This window comes from Melopsittacus undulatus, chromosome 8 (genome assembly GCF_012275295.1).
Source record: "Melopsittacus undulatus isolate bMelUnd1 chromosome 8, bMelUnd1.mat.Z, whole genome shotgun sequence".
Taxonomy (NCBI): domain Eukaryota; kingdom Metazoa; phylum Chordata; class Aves; order Psittaciformes; family Psittaculidae; genus Melopsittacus; species Melopsittacus undulatus.
In genome coordinates, this window is record NC_047534.1 from 57386831 (window position 1) to 57410206 (window position 23376).

The 23376-nt window shown below is 39.1% G+C and overlaps 1 protein-coding gene across 1 annotated transcript in view; it reads left to right on the top strand.

The window, feature by feature from the left end:
• ZNF804A (zinc finger protein 804A) overlaps positions 1-23376 on the top strand; it is a 119328-nt gene that overhangs the window by 91287 nt on the left and 4665 nt on the right. Inside the window, exons 2-3 of the mRNA XM_034065587.1 lie at positions 6820-6963; positions 22562-22692. Coding sequence (XP_033921478.1) covers positions 6820-6963; positions 22562-22692 — 275 coding nt within the window. The remainder of the gene's footprint in view (positions 1-6819; positions 6964-22561; positions 22693-23376) is intronic.

The following is a 23376-nucleotide window of genomic DNA, read 5'->3' on the forward strand; positions in this document are numbered from 1 at the left end:
ATATAAGCAGAAATACAAAAATAGAAGAAAAAGTGTTTTGAAAACTCACAAAAAAAATCACTATAGATGATCATGTAAAAACCTTCAGAATAATAAAGAATAGTACAGTCAAGCAGAGCAGCCAAAGCTTGAGAGACTGAATCACCAAGAACTCTCATGCTGAAAATAGAGATATGCACATTTTCCTGTGTAAGTTGTCTCATAGATCAATACCATGTTCAAAATTAAATATGTTTATTCAGATGGGGACTGGTTTTCTGTTTCCCTGATCCCCAGCCAAGTTTGCTGCTGATTTTTACTAGACCCAAAATTAACTTCACCAATGAGTTAAAGCTTGAAGAGCTCTATGGCACCTTTTTAATGCAAATTAATAGCAACTGATCAGTTGGCAATCACTTAACCTGAGGTGAAGTAAATAAACAACTTGTCCTTGTCCTGTCCTTTGCTTTCCTGGGGTCCTGACAGGTTGCATGAAGGAAGTGGTCATACCCCTTGGGTGGCAGGCTGCCAGGAATGAACACTGACGTCTGTCCAGCATTCAGTTGTCATGCCCAAGAGGGATTTTCACTCCATCTCTAGAGCTGCAAGTTCTGCAGGGTTAAAAGGCACTTCATTTAGTTTAGTGTGTTGTTAGGAGGAAAAGCTTGATTTTCCCAAAGAGTCTGATTATTTTAGACATCTATGTGTCAATGAAATTACATTAAGTAGCTATGAAAATTATGGATTTCTACATGTCTGTTACAAGGAAATTAAACACCAAAAATCAACCCCACGATGTTTTAGAATCAAAACTCTGATCTAATTGAAGTGTTTGATTGGACAACTTAATGTAGAAGAGTAAAGAAGATTAATGTCAGGCTCTTTTTTCCCTTGATTATCATCAAACACTGATGAACATTCAGTGAGGAAGATATTATCTAGGGTCAGATCTTCTTTCCTTGCCACTGCAAAACCACCTTCAGCTTGTACATCAAAAGGTTAGTGGTAGAGATGGGGTAGGTAAATTTTTCTCTCTTATGAGCTTTTTCACAAGCAGTGATGAGAATTACTCTTCTTAATACTAATGCCCAATCAAAAATGTGTTGCCAGGACTGTCAGCTTGTAAGTGCATGTACTGCCTTGAAGTAGGTTCTGAAGCACTAGGATGAATAGAGTTCTGCAGACCTATGCACAAGTTAGTTTTAATGGCAGAAACCCCCAATCAAGTTAAAAGTAATTATATAGGATAAGTGCTTTAAGTAACTTACTGAGACAGACAAATTTGATCACAAATTGCTGTCTCATCATTAACTTCCTTTCAAGTTAATTCAATCTTAACACTGCAGGACACAGCTCTGCATTGCTTTGCTCTCCACTGAGTTCAGCTTTGTCCCTCCTCACACCTGCCTCACTCCATTTAGTGCAGGAGGGTGCAAAATTCAGCTGTTTGCATCAGTAGATGTATTGTTAACAAATTTGGTGTTGAAAAAAAAATGAGGATGGCATTAGGAAGCAGACAGCACTAACTGGAATAACTTTTACTATTTCTTTCTGATTTCACTATGTTGTTTATCCCAATGCTGTGGTGGTTATCTGAATGTAAAATTCTGTCTGTACGTTTATCAGGAAGCTGAGAAACCAGTTTAATATTTTGCATGCCTTTGATAGCATTTTCAAGTATGCACATAGCAGAATACTGATGAGCTCTCTTGTATGTAGTAAGTGGTTTTGGTTGGAACTGGTTGTCTGTGGGTAGTCTTGAAGAGAAAATAAAGGAAGAATGGGTGTTTTTCAGCCTCTGATATTCAGTTAATGTAGGGGTCTTCAGGGTACCACTACTTCCTTGGCCTGCTCTCACCCAGTGAAGTGGAATGCTAGGGTCCTTGCTGAGGAGAGAGCTCCTTTCCCTGGAAGGAGAATGTCAGAAGGGATGAAGAAATGAAGGGTATAGCATCTGATGTTCATGGCCTTGTACATTTTAGGCTGCTACCACATCTCACAGCTAATGCAAAAGTTTCAAATATAGTAATCAAAAAGATACGACAGTATTCTTGGTATTTATTTTCCCAGCTAGTCTCCTTGATGGGAGACTGAAACGCGATATACACTCCCTGGAAATGAATTTGGTAAGATCAATGAGTAATTTGATCAGTGTACCTAATTGCCTTTTGCTTTGGTCTCACTGCCCTGATAAGGACAAGAACCTCATAAATAATTAGACTTGGTACTAGACTGCATTAGTATTATTAATGTGTTCTATTTTTTATTTATTCCTTCAAGTGCATCAGTGGATGATGCATAGACCACTTACATGAGAAAAAAGTGATATATAAAGATGATTAAAAAAGTTATATATGCCAGGTAATACCAAGGTGGATAACAGCAGAGATGTTTGTAAATCGCACATTTTGTTCAGAGAAATCTGCTTCTTTGGATGTCTTTATGATACCTGTAAATATACCAGAAATTAAGGAACCTGTTATAAATTATGTCCACAGGTATCACAGTTAATTGACTCTAGAGAAGTGTGCCCTTAAGTGATGGCTAATTCTTCCCTGGCTTGTTTGTTTTGGGGTTTATCATCCTTTTTTGCAGCATATTTTTAGGCAAATTTTTTTCTGTAAGAACGGTCAGGATGAAGTTTCTGACAATATTCAGAATATATTCCTGAGGGGGATCATGGGGGTATTTGATGGGGTATTTTTGTTTGGGTTTTTGTTGGGGTTTTCTGGGGGTTATTGGAACAGAAAAAAATGCTTTAAATGTTTTTTTTGTGAAACAAGGTTTTACTGGAACATCTGTCAGGTCTAAAGGGATCTAATCCAGAGGATCAGACCAGAACAGTCTAATCCTCTCTGGGGTAAATTATCCTGAAGAAGGGATTTGTTTCTGTAACACATTTTACTCTGCAGTGACTGCAGGCCTGACCCTTTTAAGTCTACAGTAAATGCAGAATAGCTTACTGCTCACATTTATTATCAAGTAAGAATATTCACACTGGCAATCACCATGGAGTAGATAATGTATTCTAATCTTATATTCCTACTTGTTTTTTTCTATCTGACCTTTCTGCAGACGGTAGAAGTATGAGCATAAAGTGCACTCCATTAAAATATCCACTAGATTGAGGCATTCAGACAACTCTCTCCAGTCATCTGTGCAAAGGGTTTAATGTTTCTGTGTCCTTCTTTCTTTTTCTCTCATATACTGGGAGGAGAAAGTCCAGTCTAGTTAGTGACAGGTACCCCTTCTGCAGGTGAGCCCACTCTTGTTCTGGTTTATCAGATGTTTGCAGTCGCATTTTCCCAGGCTTAAGGCTTTGGAGGATGGAGAAGATGGATTTAGAGAAATAAAGCCAACTGATAGATGCGATCACTTATTAGATATCTTTCATATAAATTATGGAGATTAGCTGTGGGCTTTCAGACAATAAGCCTTCCAGGAAAAAAATAATGAAACTAAGTGACAGTCAGTTCTGAGTTTCATTACCAAGCTGCATCGTCATTCAAAGCTCTTTTAAAACTTCCAGGATGGTTTGCAAATCTTTATGAAATTGAGACTAAGCTTGATCATACTTAACCAGTTTAAGTGATTTGGTTTTGCTCCTACTTTAATCCAGGAATATTCATCTCCAGTAAGTTTCTCAGTCATTTCTGTCTGCAGTCCATTGCCCAGTACTGTCAAGGTCCAGGGATTGTCATTTTTTACTGTCAGTGTTTGCAAAGTTATCCCTCATCAAAACTGATAAATCCTCCTTTTCCAAGGTGGTCCTCCCTGCAAAATTGCTAGAAATAGCCTAGCAGGCATGAAACCAGCAGCCTGTGTTCTCCCATTTCCATTCACTTTTCATCCTTGAAATCAGATTTTCCTCCTCTTCCAGTGCCAACCAGCAACAGGACTTTATCTTCAATCCCAGGTCTGTCCAGAAGATCCTATGGCTGCAGGGAATCTCCTGAAGACCCTCCTTTAAGGGTTTTATTAAAGGGGTTTTTTTATGCCTACATGTGCAATACAGTAAGCCGAAGTTTTAGAACAGAGTAACAAAGACATTGGGAGAAGTGATTCAGTATCTTTTCCCGCAAGATAAGAATTAGAATTGTTCCAGCTCATCTGGTGGTCTTAGGGGCTAACGTGAAGAAACTGCCTTGGTTAATTTTACATGATTGGTGGAAGTGTAGTACAATGCAAACTTTTGTGAAAAATACACACTTCTGCTGCTATTTCTTTAGAAGTTTTTTGCTATGGATACATTCTTGTCCAAGATCAATACTACACTGCCACAATTAAATGCTATTAAATGCTACAGTGCCACAAGTACATGCTATTGCTGTTGCCCTCGCTTAGATCCCAAAGCCAAAACCTTAGCCATAAGGTTTGTTGTGCCACTAAAGAAATAAAGTTTCTGAAGCCAGGTGAAGTTTAGTAGTTGGAAAAAAACATCTCCTGCCATCGAAATATTATCAGCAGCAAAAGGTACATGTGATAAATGAGTTCTAGAAAAATGTTGGTTTTGTGCCTTATTGTGATTTTAAACAATTCCTGTGTTAAGACTTAGTACTAAAAGGAGTAAGGTACAAAATAGAGAATATTAATATATTATTGCATGGCACCATGGCATATTGTATTATCATGTCTTTTGGAGGCTGTGAAAAGAACAAGCAGAGGTGATGAGTGGCCTTGATATAAGGAATGCCTGTATAAACCAGAACTGTATCATTCAGACAGAGATACAAAAGGGACAGTGTGATAGGGGGTGTATGTAATTATGAATGAGCCAGTCAAAGGGAATAAAAAGTGTGTGTTAATGACCCTTTCCAGTATGCAGCAACTGAAACTAGCAGAACAGCTGCAAAGCAAAGTCAAGTCACTTCCCTTAGTTCTACAGAATAAAATCTTATGCAGATTTGAATGGTTCATCTGGTCTGTTACAACCATTCATATGTTCCTAAGCTTGAATACTTTTGGTTCTTGTTATTTAAAAGTTCTGGTTTTCCCCTTGCGCTTGCATGATCAAACTACATTATTTATTATATTTCATCCTGCTTATTTGTGTCTCATTTAGATTATGTGATGACTTGTCTCTGTGATGTAATAATGTAATGTAAAATGAACCTACTCCTAAAAACCCTATAGCTGAAAGATTTTAGTGGTAGAAATCCCAAGATAATTATAAGATTTTATTACTTTGCAGTAAAGTTGTTCTTGGGGTTTCACTGTCTGTGATCCATTAGATTGCATTGGCATGTCAAATATGTTTGTTTTCAGGTTAGGTTCTGCTATATAATAAGTATATTGCTTCTAAAATGGTGCTTTATGTCAAGAGGAACACCAGTGAAGTTAAGTAACTCTATTCAAGGCATTATGCTACTTTAGTAAGTCTTGTAAAGTTTTGCTTGAGGATTAACCAACAACATGGTGTGAGGTCTTTTATATAGTGAGATCGTTTATATAAAGAAAAGGTAATATTCACTGTTCTTGTCTTAGAATCCATCACATTTGCTCTTGTCCTTCACAGAGGTCATATATAATATTTCAGAATTCTGGTAATCCACCAAAATCCAGATTTTTTTGTGTGTGTGTTTTAAAAAAACAAAACCATGTGGCATTGCTTTGTAGACTATGAAAAGTACTTTAGAAGTGTTTAAAGGGAGTATATCTCCTAAGGGTCTCTCTGTGCTAGTTTAAATGAATGCTTTCTGGATATAATTCTAATTGAGTGACTATTATACCTCTTTTTCTTTTAACAGACATCATTGTTTTGCAAACATTCTAAGCTGGAAAACTTGAATTTTCCATGTTAAACTCCCTAGAATATGTTGGAAGTGTACTAGTCCTGAGCTCTGAAAACTCCTAGCAAATAGGGACATTTTTCCCCAAATGATCCCAGTTTTGAGTGTTCTGATTATGAGATCATATTTTATCTTGATCTAACTGAACAAGGAAGAAGACAGAAACAAGGAGAATTTGGGGTCAGTTCCAGAATTTTGTGAAACAAGTCAAAGGGATGTTCTCTTCTTAAACAGTATTCCCTGCATTTAGGGTTTGAGGGTGTGATTCTGTCCCAGACAGACTCATCAAAAGCAGGGATCATTGCACTAAAGTTATACATGTTCAGTGTTTAACTGATATTAAACTAATTTGAGATGACAGACCATTTCCACACTCTTTCAGAATAGGCCATGTTATCATCAGTGTATTTAGGTAATTAATAATATTACTTTTATTTAATTAGCTCAAAATGATAAGCAAGGTTGTTTGTGATGCTTTTGCTAATGTATGGTAAATGGAGTTGTATGTCCTTCTAATACACGATGACAAATAACAAAGTGATGAAGATACTTGTTACATCTCAGCTTTGAAAGTGTTCCTCAGGTTTTCATGTCTCCATGGGTTCAAGAAGGACCCAGGATGCTTCCTTGAATTCTGTTTTCTTTTTAGTAAATGCACTTTCTTGTAAAAGCCTAATAACTAATTTATTGCAGTTTGTATCTTCATGCTTATTCTGCTTGGATGTATTACCTAGCAGGTCTTGCATAGAAATTACCTCAAAAATAGCCTCAGCATGGTAAATATTTGTATGCAGACAGAACCTGGGAAAATGCTTGTAGCCTCTAACAGAGCCTGTATGGGGAGCTGGCAACTGTATAGCAAATTGGGATGTGCAAATCTTCAGCATCCCAGCAGATACAGTAAATATGTACAGTGTAACACAGCAAATATGTGAAGGCTTTTAGTTACAGAGGTGTGTAAATATTGACAAATATGATTAACTGCAGAGCACAAAATCCATTTGCAGCATCAAAGGCAAAACTAAAATTCCTTTTTCCCACCCCCTTCCAGGATTATGCTGAAAAGAAAAACACGATAGCAAAAGCTCTGGAAGATCTTAAAGCCAACTTCTACTGTGAACTTTGTGACAAGCAGTACTATAAACACCAGGAGTTTGACAATCACATTAACTCTTATGATCATGCTCACAAACAGGTAAGAGGAATCTGCTCACTACTCCAACTTAGTTTCAGGTAGAACTATGAAGTAACGTGACTTGGAAATTACAGTTGAGTTATGCCCAAATTTCAGGCTGCGGGAAGCAAAACAGTTTTCTTAGAAACAAATCTCAATGTGAAGATTTTACAGTCAAAAATTTGGAGATGGAAGGAAAGAGAAATGTAAACAGTTAAATTGCAAAAAGGAGCAGGGAATGATGAAAAATACAATTATAAATGTGCAATTTCATTGTCATCAGTTTAATTTTGCATGTACATAAATACCGTGTTACACTTGAGAGATGACTTACTGGGAAGTGTTTGTTGCAACAGAGGTGGATAGGGAATCTGACATACTCTGGAACTTTTTCTTTCAGTGCAGATACACTTCTGAAATGGTCTATGATTTTACATAGATGCATTGCATTTAAAAAGCCTGTGGTATGAAAAGTTTCTGCATCAGCTCACAGTAAGAAGTGTTAGCTTTAAAGTGTTGGTATTTACTGTTTTATCACCACACAACCTCCAAGTTGTGTTTTCTGCTTTGGTAACATGAAAGTAGTGCTCCCATGTATAATAGAGAGAATTCAGGAGAAAAGACAATGCATCTTGATTCCAAGGTAGATACACGTAATGATAATGTAATGATACATGATAAGCGTACAGGAAATTGCTACTTAGTCCACTTAGCTGGTAATTATGCTATGTCTTGAAATCCTGGGTCTGGATTGATTGCTTTTCATTCTAATTGAATCTCCCCTTGTCCTGTAACTCAGAGTGAACATAGGTAGAGTTGCTCCATGTGGTTTATATCTCTTATTATCTAAGCAAATAATCTGCTTTCCTTCCCTTCATTGCTCCTCCCTGAAACACTTCAGTCTCTGTTACTGATAGTTTTATTTAGCCCAGAATTGACACTTGTCAGCATTAGTGTTACATTTAGTTTTGAGAACTATGGAGATGGGGACCTTAGCAGCAATAGCAGTCTCTGAGAAGCTGTAGGGAAAGGTAAATTCAATAAGAAATTAGCAAGGGGCTTCACTGCATCGCGTAGATATTTATTATGAAATGCAAGTATTTTTAGTTAAAATACAGCTCAAACTGATGCTTCAAGTGCTGTGCTCACACAGCAGCACTTCATTGCTGGAAGGCAAGAAAAAAGTGATGGGCAGAGGATTCCACACTTGGATTCCCTTAGGATTGTAATTTATTATTTTCTAACTGCTCTGAAGCACTTTCAAATAATGAGAACCTGAAAGCTGCAGTGTTCATTCATCTGTTCAATACTGATGAAAGATTGATTTTGAAACTGGGGTCAGGTGTGAAACTGAACTGGGACTTGTTTCCAGCAGCTCATATAGTTATTCTAGTTTTCTGATGCCTTTAGACAGGAGATGGTGAGCGGCACCAAGTCCTATCTCTCCATCTTCTGTGTAGGGGACTGTGTGTCTGTGTTTGCATGAGGCTTTGTGCTTAGTGAAAGAGCCATCCTCTTCCTCACTGTATCTCCACAATTTGAATCTCCCTGGTAGGAAATCAGGCAAAAGTTTCTAGTTTTCCAGTAGAAAAAAATGGATGGATGCTCGTTTGAGCAAACTAATAATTTACATTAATGTTACTGGCAAATGGAACTATTGATTCCTGAGATTAAAAGGTGAAGTTTAACTCTTCTGGAGTGGATTTTTGGGTTTATTTTTTTGTGTGTGTGTGTTTCTTTCTACTGATATTATAAAGAAAATTTTTCCTCTTCCCATATTTTGTTGACAAGGGGAGTAGGTGCCATGTGTGGCACTGAGGGTTCAGTCAGAATTGCTTAATTTTTCATGGAACTTAATATCATGTGGTTTTTTTTGTTTTTTTAATAATCTGATTTTACTGAGTGCACTGGAGCTGTTTGCAGGTACTACTGTTGAATGCTCTTCCTACCTCAGTGGCAGAAGTTTTCCATCAGTTCTTGGAATCATAGACTAGTTTGGGTTAGAAGGGACCTTAAAGCTCATCCAGTTCCAACCCCCTGACACGGGCAGGGACACATCCCACTAGACACAGTTGCTCAAAGCCTCCTCCAACCTGGCCTTGCACACTGCCAAGGATGGGGCAGCCACAGCTTCTCTGGGCAACCTCATAGTGAAGAACTTCTTCCTAATGTCTAATTTAATCTACCCTCTTCTAGCTTGAAGCTATTCCCCCTTTTCCTGTCACTGTATGTTCCGGAAGCAGAGCATTGCAATAGGCTTTGTGCTGCCTCTCTTAACTCCTTTGAAATTAAACATTTTAAACATATTAACATCTTTGTTGCGTTAGACTGTAGATCAGTTAGACAGTTATCTGGAAGAAATCAGTCATTCTTCAACAGCACCAATCTCACAAAGTTAATTTAGGCATTATTATTGCTCCAGGGTTCAACCCAATCAAGAGAATATCTTTCCTATAGTTTTCAGAAACTCCAAATGCAGTTCAGTTGCTGTCCTGAAAGTAATCAAGTAGAATATAAATTAAGTCGCTTACTTAGACTTAATTTAATGAATCATATGAACAGCATTTTGTTACTCCATGTTTTTGAGCTGTCATTGATCATAGGGGAAAAATAAAAAGTTATTTACAGTGAAGCATTATATTTTCTTAAAATGAAGGAGAAAATAATATGTTGCTAGTACTTTGTTTAACCTCTCAAGGTGAATCATTTTTTATGACGTTAACATCATTTAATTTGCTAAAAAGAATTAAGTGGTGCATAGGAGTGGGTAGTACTCCCTGCCTGATGCTGCAAAAATCATCTTACAGTTTCCTATTTGCTACCAGAAAAAAGTTTCAGGGCAGTTTTTTTTTTCCCCTTAGGAGAGATGCTATAATTATATCTTATGCCCTACAGCTTGTGCATGCTGGTTTGTACGGGAGAATTCATTCTTCACTGGAAAGAACTGTGCAACCTTTTCAGTACAAGCCCCAGTACAGCTCATGGTAATTGTTGCAGTCTTTGCTGATCAGTGCAAAACCCGTCCTTCATTCATCTCAGGAAAAAATTGTTCTCTTTTTAGTGGTGGCTCTACCTGTTGGTAACACAGCATTGCCATCTGCGATGCCTGTTGTGAAGAGGTGCCATGGGACATACCTACTGTATAGAAGTGGTAGCGGGTTTCCCTCCAGAGATTCTATTTCTCTTCCAGATAATTGGCTCTTCAAGCTGCATGCAGTAGGACCCTGGGGCCTCTACAGAGCCAGGGGTGAGCTTATGGTATGTCTAAAGAGAGGTAGTATGCCTTGAGCAGAGGACAGTGGTTTCTTAACACAGGCTAATGCTACTCTAGATATAATAATTTTAACTGCAGCTCAGTAGCAGCTTGTACAGAAGCATCTGCAGGTTCCTAAAGCTCTCTAGGAACATTCCGAAGTCTCAAATATGAACTTGTGGTTTTCTGATTTTTGACACATTCAGCCAATGAAGACTTGGAACCATTTAGCTGCAGAGCCCTTTCTGTTTGTGGTTGGCTTCTGGGGTTTGAACTGTGATGGTTATAGCTGGTCAGCTTGTTTGTGTTTCAGATTCAGCTGAGCCTTTCCTTCACCACAAGGATGCCTTGCACTGTCATTCTGTTAATGCCTCCTAGCTCCTCACTGTGCTTTCACTTGTGCTTGTTTGTGGCAAACATCCTTGTGACAAACCTGAATTATCCTGTAAAGGACCTTTTGGTTCTTTCTGAAGTCCCCATGTGTGACAGAAGGACAGTGCTTCAGCAGGAAATCATTGCAAGGGTTGAATGATTTCTTTTAGTTTTTTTAGGCCGTTCCATCTGCAGAAGATAGTACAAATACAGGAGTCTAGTGATGGTACCTCCCTCTTCCAGGCATCCTCATTCCTTGTGTTGTCTGTTCCAACAGCATCTTGGATCTTTTCTTAGGTTAGAACCTACAAGTTCTAATTTTCTTAAATTAGAGCCATGATATACTGTAATATAAAAAAATAAATAATATTGATTCAAGTTCATTCATGATTAGAGCTGCTGCTTTTAGATGCCAGACTTCTCTCATATGACTTACTGCTGTTGTCTTGATACACAGTCTTGATATACCTGATGATACCAAGAGAGAACACAGAAAGTTAGCTCTGCACCTGTGCCCTACCTTCCCTTTTCCAGTACTGAAATTCAAGATCATTAAAAAGATGTATTAACTTAAAACCTCCACCTTCTTAATTCTGATTTTTATTAGTTTATTTTTAACCAACTTTTTTGTATATTTTTGCATAGCTGTTAAGTGCTTGCTTTCACTGCCAGCTGTATGTTCACATCTGGTACTGGATCTCATTGCATGCATGATTTATAACTAAAGAGAGATATATCTGCCTACAAATTGGTTTTAATTGGTGCTAGGGAAGAAACAATGCAATAGCATGGAAGAGAAGTGTGTGAAAGACTGAGCTGAAATCAGACTCTACTGTCCATTGTCTCAAAGATTGGTATGAGAAGCTGAGATGGAATTCCACCAATCCATTGTCTCGGATGGGTGAGAGGAATTAAGACTCCATTATCTGTAGCCTGGGAGAAGGGTGTGAGGAGCTGAACTGGAACTCCACCATCCATTGCCTGAGGGATGAGTGGAAAGGAGCTGAGATAAGACTCTTTTATGCGTTACCCTGAGGACTGGTGTGAGGAATTGCTGCCCAATATCCCAAGAATTGCTGCAGACACATGCAGTTGAAGAGCTGGCTGCAAGACCAGGGAAGCTGGTCCACCAGGAATGTGTATTATGTGACATGAAGAACAGAGGTACTCCCCCCAACTCATTATAAAAGGTGGTACAGATTGGTCCTTTGGTTTATCTGCAGTGTCTGTCACTGGGTTGGGAGTGGCTGCAGTGCTGTTGTCAGGTTGGTGTGACTGGGGATTGAGTAACTGTGTTGTCTGTTGCTTTGCCATCGGATCCACGGATATCTTTTTCTTGCTCCTTACAGAACAGGGCTCTGTTCAGGAGTGAAATTCCAAAGCACTGGAGTCTCCCACCGGCTTAAGTTCTTGTCCATATGATCCTGAACACCCTGCCACTCATGAGGGTCCACCTTGGGGAAGATATCGTGGTAGTATTCTTAAATAGTTGTTTAATAGTTAATAGACAACACCTGAGCCATACCCTGCTTAACTTCTGAGATTGGACAAGATCGAGCGTTCTCAGGATGGTCATGCCATAGGCAGGACATAGAGAGCATACGCAGCAACAAGCTGTTTCCCAGCAAAAAGAGCAGGATGCTTTCAGGGGTATTGAAAGAATATTCAAGATCTGTAACTTTCCCAGACCTGAAATGTAAAGGACCTGGTGGGGGAGCAGTGTGAGGGAATATCTCCTCCATAGGTTGAAGCCCCGAGGGAAGGAAAATGATGGTTTCAGTTGTGAGAACTGGGGACTTTCACTGCTTTAATGTGCATGCATTTGATGAATAGACCCACTTTGTGCTTGTGTCAGGTGCAGCTGTGTACGCAGTGTTTCAGGAAAGGCTCTGAATTTCAGCTGTGAAGCCAAGGATGCAAATTTAGGTTTTCAGTTTCTTTGTGCTTACACTTCACCATCTTTGAACCATTGAATGAAAGCTTGAGCTTTTAACACTGCAGAATTTTAACGTGTACAATTTTGAGTACAAAGGATATTTAAAATTATGCAAAATGACTTAAGCATCCCTCATATTCTGTTTTTTATTGTCGGTTTCTCAGAGGAATTATGCCTTTTGGAAGGCTATCTGTAAAAAAGATTTCTTTCACAAAGGCAGCCATTTGCAATTACTCTTCTTAAACTTTGGAGAAGAAAATGCAAAAAGCCTAGGATAAGATGCTAGTTCAACTGTACAGTTTATCTCTATGCAGCAAAGTGCTATACTTAATAAGAAGATCAGAATAGAAAACACTGTATAATTTGTAACCAACTTAGTAAAACCAAGTAGCTATGACTTTAATTGCATCTTCAATGATCTTTTAGCAAGTTATTTCTTTTAATCCAAATAGCTCTAAGTTGGGCAGTGAGATCAAGAAACAGCTTCAGGTTTTTGCTAGCAGCTTGCCCAGGGACCACTTTGGGAAGTTCTTACCGAGTGTGGGTGCAGGTTTTGGAGCACAAACTGGGCTCTTGTGCTGCCTTTGCAGAATGGTGAGATGGTAAATAGTCCTAAAAAAGTCCCATGTTTGTCACTCCATCTGAAGAAACGTTTTGAATGATGAAGCTGCGAACCATTCTCCTGCCTTAAGTTAGTGCTGGTCTACAACTGCTAATAATCTCTGTGCCTCTGTAATAAGACAAGGTGAAGTGGGTCACGCAGATCGCAACTGTTTCTAAACGTATTCAAATCAGAAATCAGATGAGGTATTGATACTGTGCAATGTTTTTCATGGCAGCTGCTTTACACTGACTGTATTTTACAGGGAAGGATTAAAGGACAAGTTGTTCTCTTTAGCAACTGGAGCCATACAGTAATTCTAAGTCAGAGCTAGAGATGGTGTATGGGTCTCCTGATTGTCTTTATTTGAAGCCTATTTGGCCATCCTTTCCATCAATTACAAATGTGCTCACCACCCAGTGTGCCATTATTCATTTGCTGATGTAGCCTAGTTCTGTGGCACATTGGTAAGTCTTTCAGCTTGTGTATTGCATAATAGAAATGATGTCATATGAATTGTGCTTTTTCCTATAACTAGAGGACATTTTAATATGTGTATATTTGGTAGAGGTAAGAGTACAAGTTTTGTCCACAAACTTTCTAAGCTTTGGAACTTGAGTGATTTTCTAAAGCTTTCTGGGTATTTCTGTGACTATATAGTTGCATCCTACACAAGTAAGCAACAAACAGTTTTGGGGGCTGGCAATTTGATGAATGGATTCAAACTTTCATAAACAATGAGTCACTTTGATGCCATTAAGAGAGAGAATTCTAACAATATATCCCAGATGTGTGGGGAGGAAAAATGTGCTTCTTGTGTAAGGTGCTCTTCTAACCTTTCATAAGCATCATCTGTGGCAATTTCACAAGAAAAAAAGAAAAGAAGAGCATATGGCAAGGAAAAGCAAGTTTCTTACAGATTTTTCCTACCCAGAGGCACTGCAGACCAACAAAGACCCATTTCAACTGAATAGTATAAATATTGTGCAGAAATAGAGAGTTGGGTCTGTAAATAGTTATTAATTATGGAGTGCTATAGCGATGCTTGTGTAGTGCTTGAGGATGGTAAGAGGTTTGTTTGCAGGGCTGGGAGTTCTCAGAATAAGATTATTTTTCCTGGGCTTTGTAAGAAGAGTGGGCAAGGGTTTCATGGGTCTCACTGATAGCTCTTTGTTGCAGAGTCCTTTTGTTTGTTTCTCTGAATTTGCTATAGGAAAATACAGTAAGGCACTTTTTTTGCTAACTTTCCTAAACACACAGTTACATTGACCTTGAGATGATAAAGCTTCTGCTCTTGTTTTCCATTTTCTGTGGCAATATTTAATCCATGAGAAGTATAGACCTTTTAAATCTATCTTCTGCTGAGATACACAGAAGGTCCACTTAACTAATTGCCCCTGTTATTTATGTGTCAGATAGATAGCTTTTATGGGCTTCTGTTTCTTGTTTTTATCAAAGCTTGAGCATATAGTGGTTCAGATGTCAGAGTTCAGTGCTATAGGTGCACAGTGCTCTGTGCTGTCTTCCTTGTGGGATGCTCACTGGTTAATCAGAACCTGTATTGTGAGAATGGATGTATTTCTATCGTGAATGTTGTCAGGAAGAAAAGGTAAAAAAGGATGTTGTCAATTTTCCTGAAGAACTTCTTTCTGTTTCTAAGAGTGTAGACTGAGATTTGGGTACATTTCCATTCAGTAATGAGTTTTATGTTATTAGTTAATTACTGTTTTTATTAATTTCCTAGTGATTATTAATCAAGGGCAAATTATCTCCTGAAAGGTTCATATCTAACTGAGGCAAGGGAATGCTGTTGTGAATTGCTTCTGGGTTATATTAAAACAGAAAGCTGAACCTGCTAGACCAGTCATCAGCTCTGCCATCCTGTGTTCAGCCAGTTCTCCAGGCTGGGCTATCTGACCAAACACCTCCTGCAGGTATGTGGGGAAAGAAACACACCCAATATGCAATGCCAAGGCTTTGCTCTTAGTTCAGCTTAAATCCTAACAGCCTACTAAAATAGTTATTATTGGGCCAATTATAATGATATCAGTGCTTACAATGCAAATTATCTGATTATACAAGCTCATTCCTGGTAATGGTACTGATGTATGCAAGCTCTCTAGTCCTTGTCTGGTCATATGGTCCTCCTGGAGAAGGGAGGTTTTGTTATAAGTTGTCAGCACTAAGTTCTTCAAGTAGGGGAGTATGAAGTTGATACAGATGGTTTCCTCCTCCTTTTTGCCAGGAAGAAGGTGAAGTTAATGTCAACGGTTTCTTTCTTCTCACTCTGAGGTCCATTTGGGGACATTTTTATGTATTTACTAGAACAAATATTTGCTTATTTAATTTTTCTTTCATATTTCACAATATTGTAGTTAAATTTGTTATCTGTAGTATGTTTTTTACATATCTTGGATATGGATATGGATATGGATATGTCACGTTTCTTTTCATCCTTAAACTCACTTTTATCCATATTTTAAAGCTGTATTTCTTTAGCAAGCAGTAATTGAACACCAGTGTGTTGTTTAAGGTCCTTTTCAACCCTAGCTATTCTATGATTCTATGTTACAAGTTATAGTTCTGGGACCCTGTTGTCATCCCATTCTTTGCGACTTTTAGGCCTCTGCTCTGATCTTGTGCTTGTCCTTTTGGGAGTCTCTGTTACAGTCCTGATATACCTCAGCAGCCTCCAAGCTGTGTTTTACTGATAACTTCAGTAATACTTTTATCAGTGTAATATAGTGACACATACATCCTTGCTCTAGAGTTACTAATATTTCAGTCTGCAAAAGCAGTGATGCAGTAGAAGATACACATAAACACAGATACATACTCTCATAAAACCTTGATGCCAACATCTGCTATTCCTGGTAATGTCAGTGGTATATTACCAGTTACAACACATCATCTGCATAGTTGAAAATGAAAGCGTGTGTCAAATGACAGTATGAATTAATTTTGCCTTGTGAGCTGCAGTCCTCATATTTAATAAGTTTTTCTGTAATCTTGGTTTTATCATTCAGAGGCGTCTGTGTGACTGGTATTAAAGGTCAGCTTACGGATAGCTTAGGTTTTGTCTGTGCCGGTTAGCTGAGGCTGTGAAATACATGTCAGAATTTGCAAAGGCTCATTCTTGTCTCAATTTCCATTGGTCAGATTTATATATTTTTTGAAGCAGCTTGTCATGGTCCTGAGATAGTCTCTGGCAAGGCCCAGATCCTGCTGGTGAGAAGCAATTTGTGAGCAGAAGCTTTGAACGGCTCAGTGATCCAATATAAAACTGATACAAGAAGGGGACTGTGATTTAACTCTGACATAAAGAATTAAAATAAAGGTCTTGCTTTGTGGGATATCATGTATCTTCTTCAGCCTATCACAGTTATTAGTGTGTCCTTCAAGGGTTATGGAAAATAACCTTTAGAGGATATTCTGTAAATACTAATCCCTCATTTTCAGTCATTGTGCGCATTGTAGAGACTGGAAAGATTTAGGATTTGGTAGGTTCGTATCAGTCTCCATGTCAGTCTTTCCTGAGACATCAGTGACCAAAGAGGCTGAAACCGGAGAGCAGACTAAAAGTTTCTGCTTGCCTTTTTTAATGTGCTTGTACAAAGGGGTTTTTGTCCACCTGTCTTAACAAAGAATCAGAATAACAGCGTGATCTTACAGAGAACTTCAGTGCTGGAGACCCAGTGAGCTGTCTTGAACAGGTGAAAAACTGGTAGGTAACAGCAGACACCAATAGGTGTTGGAGGGCACTGGACCGAAGAGCTGTTGGATGAAGTCTCAAAGAGCTCAGAGCTGCCAAATGTATTATTCATGTAGAAAACAGCTAAAATGGTCTCCAAAATGAGCAAGGGACAACTTTAACAGCTGAGTCTCTCATTATTTATGCATGGGAAATTGTAACTGGCCAGAGACTAAAGCACTCATCAGCATTTAGCCCTCAGTGAATGGTGCCCACTGGAAAATGTCAGGAGCAAGTTCCTCCCTGAATCAGTCTTTTGGTTGCAGCAGAACTGACAGACATGAAAGTATTGTGTCTGCTCAGCAGGATTATTCTGCATGCTTAAACTTCACTGCTGAACTAAAAGGAAGGTAGGGATAATGCTGTGGGACCAGGGAATGGCACATGATATCTGAAACAGTTCCTACTGGGTTCTAGCCCCTCTGAAGCAGCAAAGAGGAGCTGTGCCCTCAAGGCAGCCCCACATTTGCAACCTCCTGTGTCTTTCCAGAGGTGTGGATTTGAGCCCTTTTCCCTACAGCATTGCCCTTTCCTCTGATGGCAGCAGGAATAACCATCTCTGGACAGGATTTAAAATGCTGCTTATGTTTTTTGGATTAGAATCCTAAATGGTGCAGGAGTGGGTATGAAGGTAAAGTGATCCTTAAAGAAGGTACAGGTACTGATCTTGTCTTTAATGTTTCTGATTGAAGAAGCTTCCTTAAATGCTGCTGAAAATGTACATGGTGAATGTTAAACCTCTGCTCTCCCTGAGCTCAGTGGGAGTTACTCCATTGACTTCAAGAGAAGTAGAATTGGGCCTGAAGTCATTAAAATAAATACCTTTAAATTAAAGACTAGCATATGTAACCACTTTGTGGATGCACAAGTGTGTGTCAGCTTTATGTTCTTCTCATTATCTGGTAAAATTAATTTGAGAGGCAAGATGCTAATTCTGTATTTCTGTGCTGTTTTCTTTGGTCTTGTCCTTAATATTTATGGAGTATTCAGATTGTTTTTGCTGATGCTAACAAGAAATATCCTACAGCTTGCAATAAGACGAGGCTGTTACACATGCGGTTAGTAGCTATTGCAGTGAGATACCATGCATCGCTCAGAAATTCTGTACACTTAAAACAATGTTTTTGCACAAGTGCCATTTAGTCAACTTCAGAAAACATAGTTATATTAAAACAAAAGCAACAAACATCTTAATGTATGCTCCACAACCTGTTTGTCGAAGTCCTGGAACCTTATTCGGTGGGAAGCCATAATGCCATCTGAATCCTACAGTGGGGGATATGGGGTAAGAGTTGATGTGTAGGCACCAGAATGATGTCATATGAAACATGAGGCTCAGTATGCTGAAAGGGCATTAATCATCACATAATAAATGTACAGCTGGAGAGCAGTAACGAGTGGTGTCCCTCAGGGATCGGTGTTGGGACTGGTCTTGTTCAACATCTTTGTTGGTGACATGGGCAGTGGGATTGAGTGTGCCCTCAGCAAGTTTGCTGATGACACCAAGCTGTGTGGTTCAGTTGATACGCTGGAGGGAAGGAATGCCATCCAGAGGGACCTTGACACACTTGTGAGGTGGGCTGATGCCAACCTCATGAAGTTTAACCATGGCAAGTGCAAGGTCCTACACCTGGGTCAGGGCAATCCCAGGCACAGCTACAGGTTGGGCAGAGAAGAGATTCAGAGCAGCCCAAGGAGAAGGACTTGGGGGTGTTGATCAATGAGAAAATGAACATGAGCCAGCTTCAGTGTGTGCTTACAGCCAGAAAGCAACCGTATCCTGGGCTGCATCAAGAGGAGCGTGACCAGCAGGTCAAAGGAGGTGATCCTGCCCCTGTGCTCTTGTGAGACCTCACTTGGTTTGGGTTGGAAGGAACCTTTTAAAGCTCACCCAGTCCCAGCATCCTGCCGCAGCCAGGGACACCTCACCCTAGTGCAGGTTGCTCCAAGCCCCTGTGTCCAACCTGGCCTTGAACACTGCCAGGGATGGGGCAGCCACAGCTTCTCTGGGCACCCTGTGCCAGCACCTCAGCACCCTCACAGGAGTTGGATGTACCCCAGCACTCTTGGTAATGGGTTGCAGTGCTGCAGCACCAAGGCAGGAAGTTTTCCCTGCCACTAGCAAGATCTCTGTCCATCTGTTGTGCAACTCACTGTCGAGCAGCTGTAGGCTGCTGTTAAAGTCCCCCTGTTTGTCTTCTATTGCAGGAACATATTACAGCAATTAATTCCATGCAGGCAGCATGGAAAAACGTAATAATTGTCTATTAATTTCTTCCTTGGCCTACTTATTTGAGTAGTTGAATTACCAATTTCATTGAGAAATCTTGACATTTCTCCTTTCTGTAGAAATAACTTGCCTTGTTTAATGCTGGGGAAGGCCTTTGGCACTAACAGGGTAAGTTCTCCCTGTATTGTAGTAGTTTTTCTTGGAGCTTTATTTTTTTTTTCTGTAATTTTTACAAAGGGAGAATGATTTGGGTTTTTTTTTTAAATAATATCAAAGGTATCATTCTGAAAAGTATGTAGAATTGCTGACCAGAGCCCAAGTGTACATGATGCTACAGTGTATGAAGGGTTCTTCAGTTGCAAACTATATATGCCCACACAAACCACCAAAGGCAGAAGGAAAATATGTGTATTATACATCTTAGTAAGCAACATTTTCTGCTTTAAATTACATGTTTCCACATTTGAGTGTTTACAGATGTCACAGGAGCTCTGATCTATTCAGTTATTATTTATACTTGATTAGGCTCAATCCTGCTTAGAAAAGAATACTAATCTGGTTTAGTGTGACAAGTGTTTATCTAATGAGTATGTTGTTGTTTGTCTACCATAATTCACATAAAGAAGCAATAAACCATCTCAGTTAACAGGGAGTATATTGACAGCAGTCATGTAGTATTCAGAGAGAGGGGAATATGCACAACTTCTAGAATAATCACCAGCAGCAAAGAAATACTGGGGGAGATAATTTGCAAAGCAATGGTGGTCTGTGTTCTGCATGCTCAAAGTAGCAGTTACAGTGTGTCAGAAGAATGAAGAAGACATTTAGTTCTCTTGGAGAAAGGTCATTTAGTTATTCATTGTGAGCTGTTTGTTGAACTCTGCTTGCTAGGACTTACATACTTTGAGGTGGTTCATAAGCAGAGCAAAATATAGGATGTAAAATATAGGAGCAAAATAAATATAATGTGACTGCCTGCTAATTATTTACTTACTGATACATGGAAACAAATGTACATAACAGGCATTAAACTAAGTATTGAAGTTACCACTAGTGAATAGCTCTGCCACATGGAAAGGCACAAAAACATTAAGAAAAAGACCCTTTTTAGGAATAAGGCCCACTTTGCTTTTCATTACTGCCATTCACTTTGAACCGTTCTAAGGGAGGGGGCTTGTGATATTCAGAATGCATGGAGTGATGGGTTTTTTATGTGTAATTTGGTAATATGTCATTTTCATTTTCATAATACAAACAAAATTAACAAAATACAAACATAGCATAGCATAACTGCAGTGCTAGCATGACCAAGGACAGTGAGGGAATGCAGGTGATGATAGCTTATCAGATGGCTAAATAAAGACAGGTGGAAAACAATTACATTATCAAAAACTGGGGACACAAGTTTTCCCACTTCATTAGATCACTCCTTACAGATTGCTTAAGCTCTTCATGAAAAAGCCTGAGATACCAGTTGTAAGGAAACAAAACAAAACCCAAAACCACCTTCTATAAGTAGTTTATATTCTGTTAAGGCAGTTTTCCAAATGGCAAAGGAATGGTGTATTTGGCAGGAGGTCTGACAGAAGGGGAGCTCTGAAATGAGAAGTTCTCCAGACCAGAAGAACAGGCAGTTCAACAGGAAGGTTGTGCACACAAAACCTCTGCCAGATTTCTCTGTCTTGTAGTAATCAAGGAGAGTAATTTAATTACTTAAATACTGGGACCGGTTCTTCTGTAACAGGTATGTGTAAAACAGATAACGACTGATGGGGCTGACTGATGGGGCTAACAAGAATTCAGTCTGAGCGAGACCCAACTTACTCCCTTGAACATGGAGTTGTGTTCGTTTTAGCATCCTGATGGCAGGGAGTCCTGCTGACTGTAAGCAGTAAAACTGAAAGGGTCAAAAATCTGTTCAGAATCGATCACAAATTGTAATAATCTCAGTAATTACAGTAAAGTGTTGCTGCTGGAGGGTAATTATGGATTTTTATACACCTAAGCTTCTTTTTATAATCTTGTGGAAAAGTAGCCTTTTATCTCTCTTCTCCTGCTTTACCACATCCTTCTTTTCATGTGTTGGAGGGGAAAATAAACCCTTTAAAATTATTGAGCTCCACAAAATGGAATGAAATTCTGTCTTTAAATGTCAAGGGCTGGGGGTGGGAGGGGAAGGAGCAAATTTCATCCCCTCTCTTGTGTTCTGAGTCCTCAGAAGTCAGGTATGAAATGAAATGCTTAGGTTTTCATGAGTGACTGGTGTGAAGCAGGGTCAGAATCATAGGATCTTCAGGAAAACAGGAATGCACAGGGCTAAGAAATATTCTACAAAGATGCTTCATGTTTCAAGCTTTTTTTCATGGAAAAAAAATTACCATGCATCCAGTTTTGAGTGTATTTATTACCTTATACAGTATTAGTACAGATTTTGATAACTAGAAAATATAAATTGGAACATAATTACCTTTAAATTATTTATCTGTTATCTATTATGGATATCCAGTTATTTGACAAACAGTGCAAAAGCTGAAAATTTGAAGTGGGTCTCATTTTTGTGTGTTTGTTTGCTGTCTCAGCATATTTCTAAATGTATGTCTCTTGGCACAGCCAGGGCAGCATTAGCATCACTCCTAATGACAAAGACATACTCAGTGTGTAAATGAATCATAGAATTATAGAATATCTCAAGTTGCAAAGGACCCATAAGGCTCATCAGTTCCAGCTCCCTGCTCATTGCAGGGCTACCTGAGACTAAACCATATGACCAAGAACATTATCTAGATACTCCTTCAGCTCTGACAGGGTTTGAGCTATGACCACTCTCCTGGGGCCCCTGTTCCAGTGACTGACCGTCCTTTCAGTGAAGAAGTAGATGACAGTATATGAGGAGTGTTGCTACTCTTACAAATCCACATGGCCCCTGCTTGTGGCTGGCCATTAACCTTCAGCCACTAAAATGGCAAATTACTGGATTCTTACCAGAATTGTGGGATTATAATCTCATAAGATTATGTCATCTGACTGCAAGCCATACTGGGGACCCACTGAATAACTGAGCAATACACCAATGGGGTTTGAGACTTCTTGCTGACATGGAGAATCGATTAGGGAAGTCTCTGTGTATTGTCATTCTGTGATATAAGAAAATGAAATCTCCTTTTCATGTGGAACATCAGAGCTGTGCATTTTAATTTCTTTCCCCCTAAAGAAACATGCTGGAGATGAAACTGAATGAGATCCTGGACTGAATCTCAGTGTTTGCTTAACTGCTTCATCAGACATGACCAGGAGCAGGAAACAAGCTGTGGTTATTCATGAGAAATGTAGAAATCTACTGAATGGGTCACTTTGGTTAGGTTAAAAAAAAAAAAACAAAAAATCATATCATGAGTGCTTACCAGAAAGCACTATAACTGTTGTTATAACTGTTCATCATCCCTATTTTGTGTGCATTATATGGGTATTTCTTGCAGAGACTGAAGGAGCTGAAGCAGAGGGAGTTTGCCCGAAACATAGCATCTAAGTCATGGAAAGATGAAAGGAAACAGGAGAAAGCCCTTCGACGTTTGCACAAGCTGGCTGAGCTAAGGAAAGAGAGAACGTGGTAAGCACATAACTGCTGAAACAGAAAAGACTTTCAAATAAGCCTTTTGCTGTTAGCTGGTGCTGTGGGATGCAAGGCTATTGGAGTCCCCTGACTGGAGCCCCTTGGATTTGTTTGGATGGTATTTTGAAGCAGTATGTATACAGTAATCTGATTCACAGTGCAGAAATGAATGTTTACCCTTGCTATTTCAGTGGAGCTAAAATCACATGTATTTTTAGTAAAAAAAAGGAAAAATCATATATATTTCATGAAATCAGGCACACTGGTTGAAAGCTGCATGAACATGCATTTGCAGGCTGACACTACTTCATTGATGAGGATGAGGTGAGGAATACAGTCTGTCTTTCTAGGATGTAACAGATCTCTGCCATTTCATTTTCAACCTGCTTGCCTGGGAAAATATCCAGAAATCTTGGTTTAGATTTCAGTAACTGGATTTTTGATATTAAAAAGTAAGTGCTTCTTTTCCCCAGCTCAACAGAGTGTTCACCTCCCTCTGCAAAAGTGACTCCTTGCTAATCATACATCTTAGTGTTGCATCTGGGGATATTGTTGAAGTTAACACTGAGCTTGCTCTTTATGACTGTGTTCTCACTTAAATGTGACAGTTATGACACCAACAAGCCACTGAAAATATACGTACCACTTTCTCACTGTGGAATCTCAGTGGGGAAAAGACAA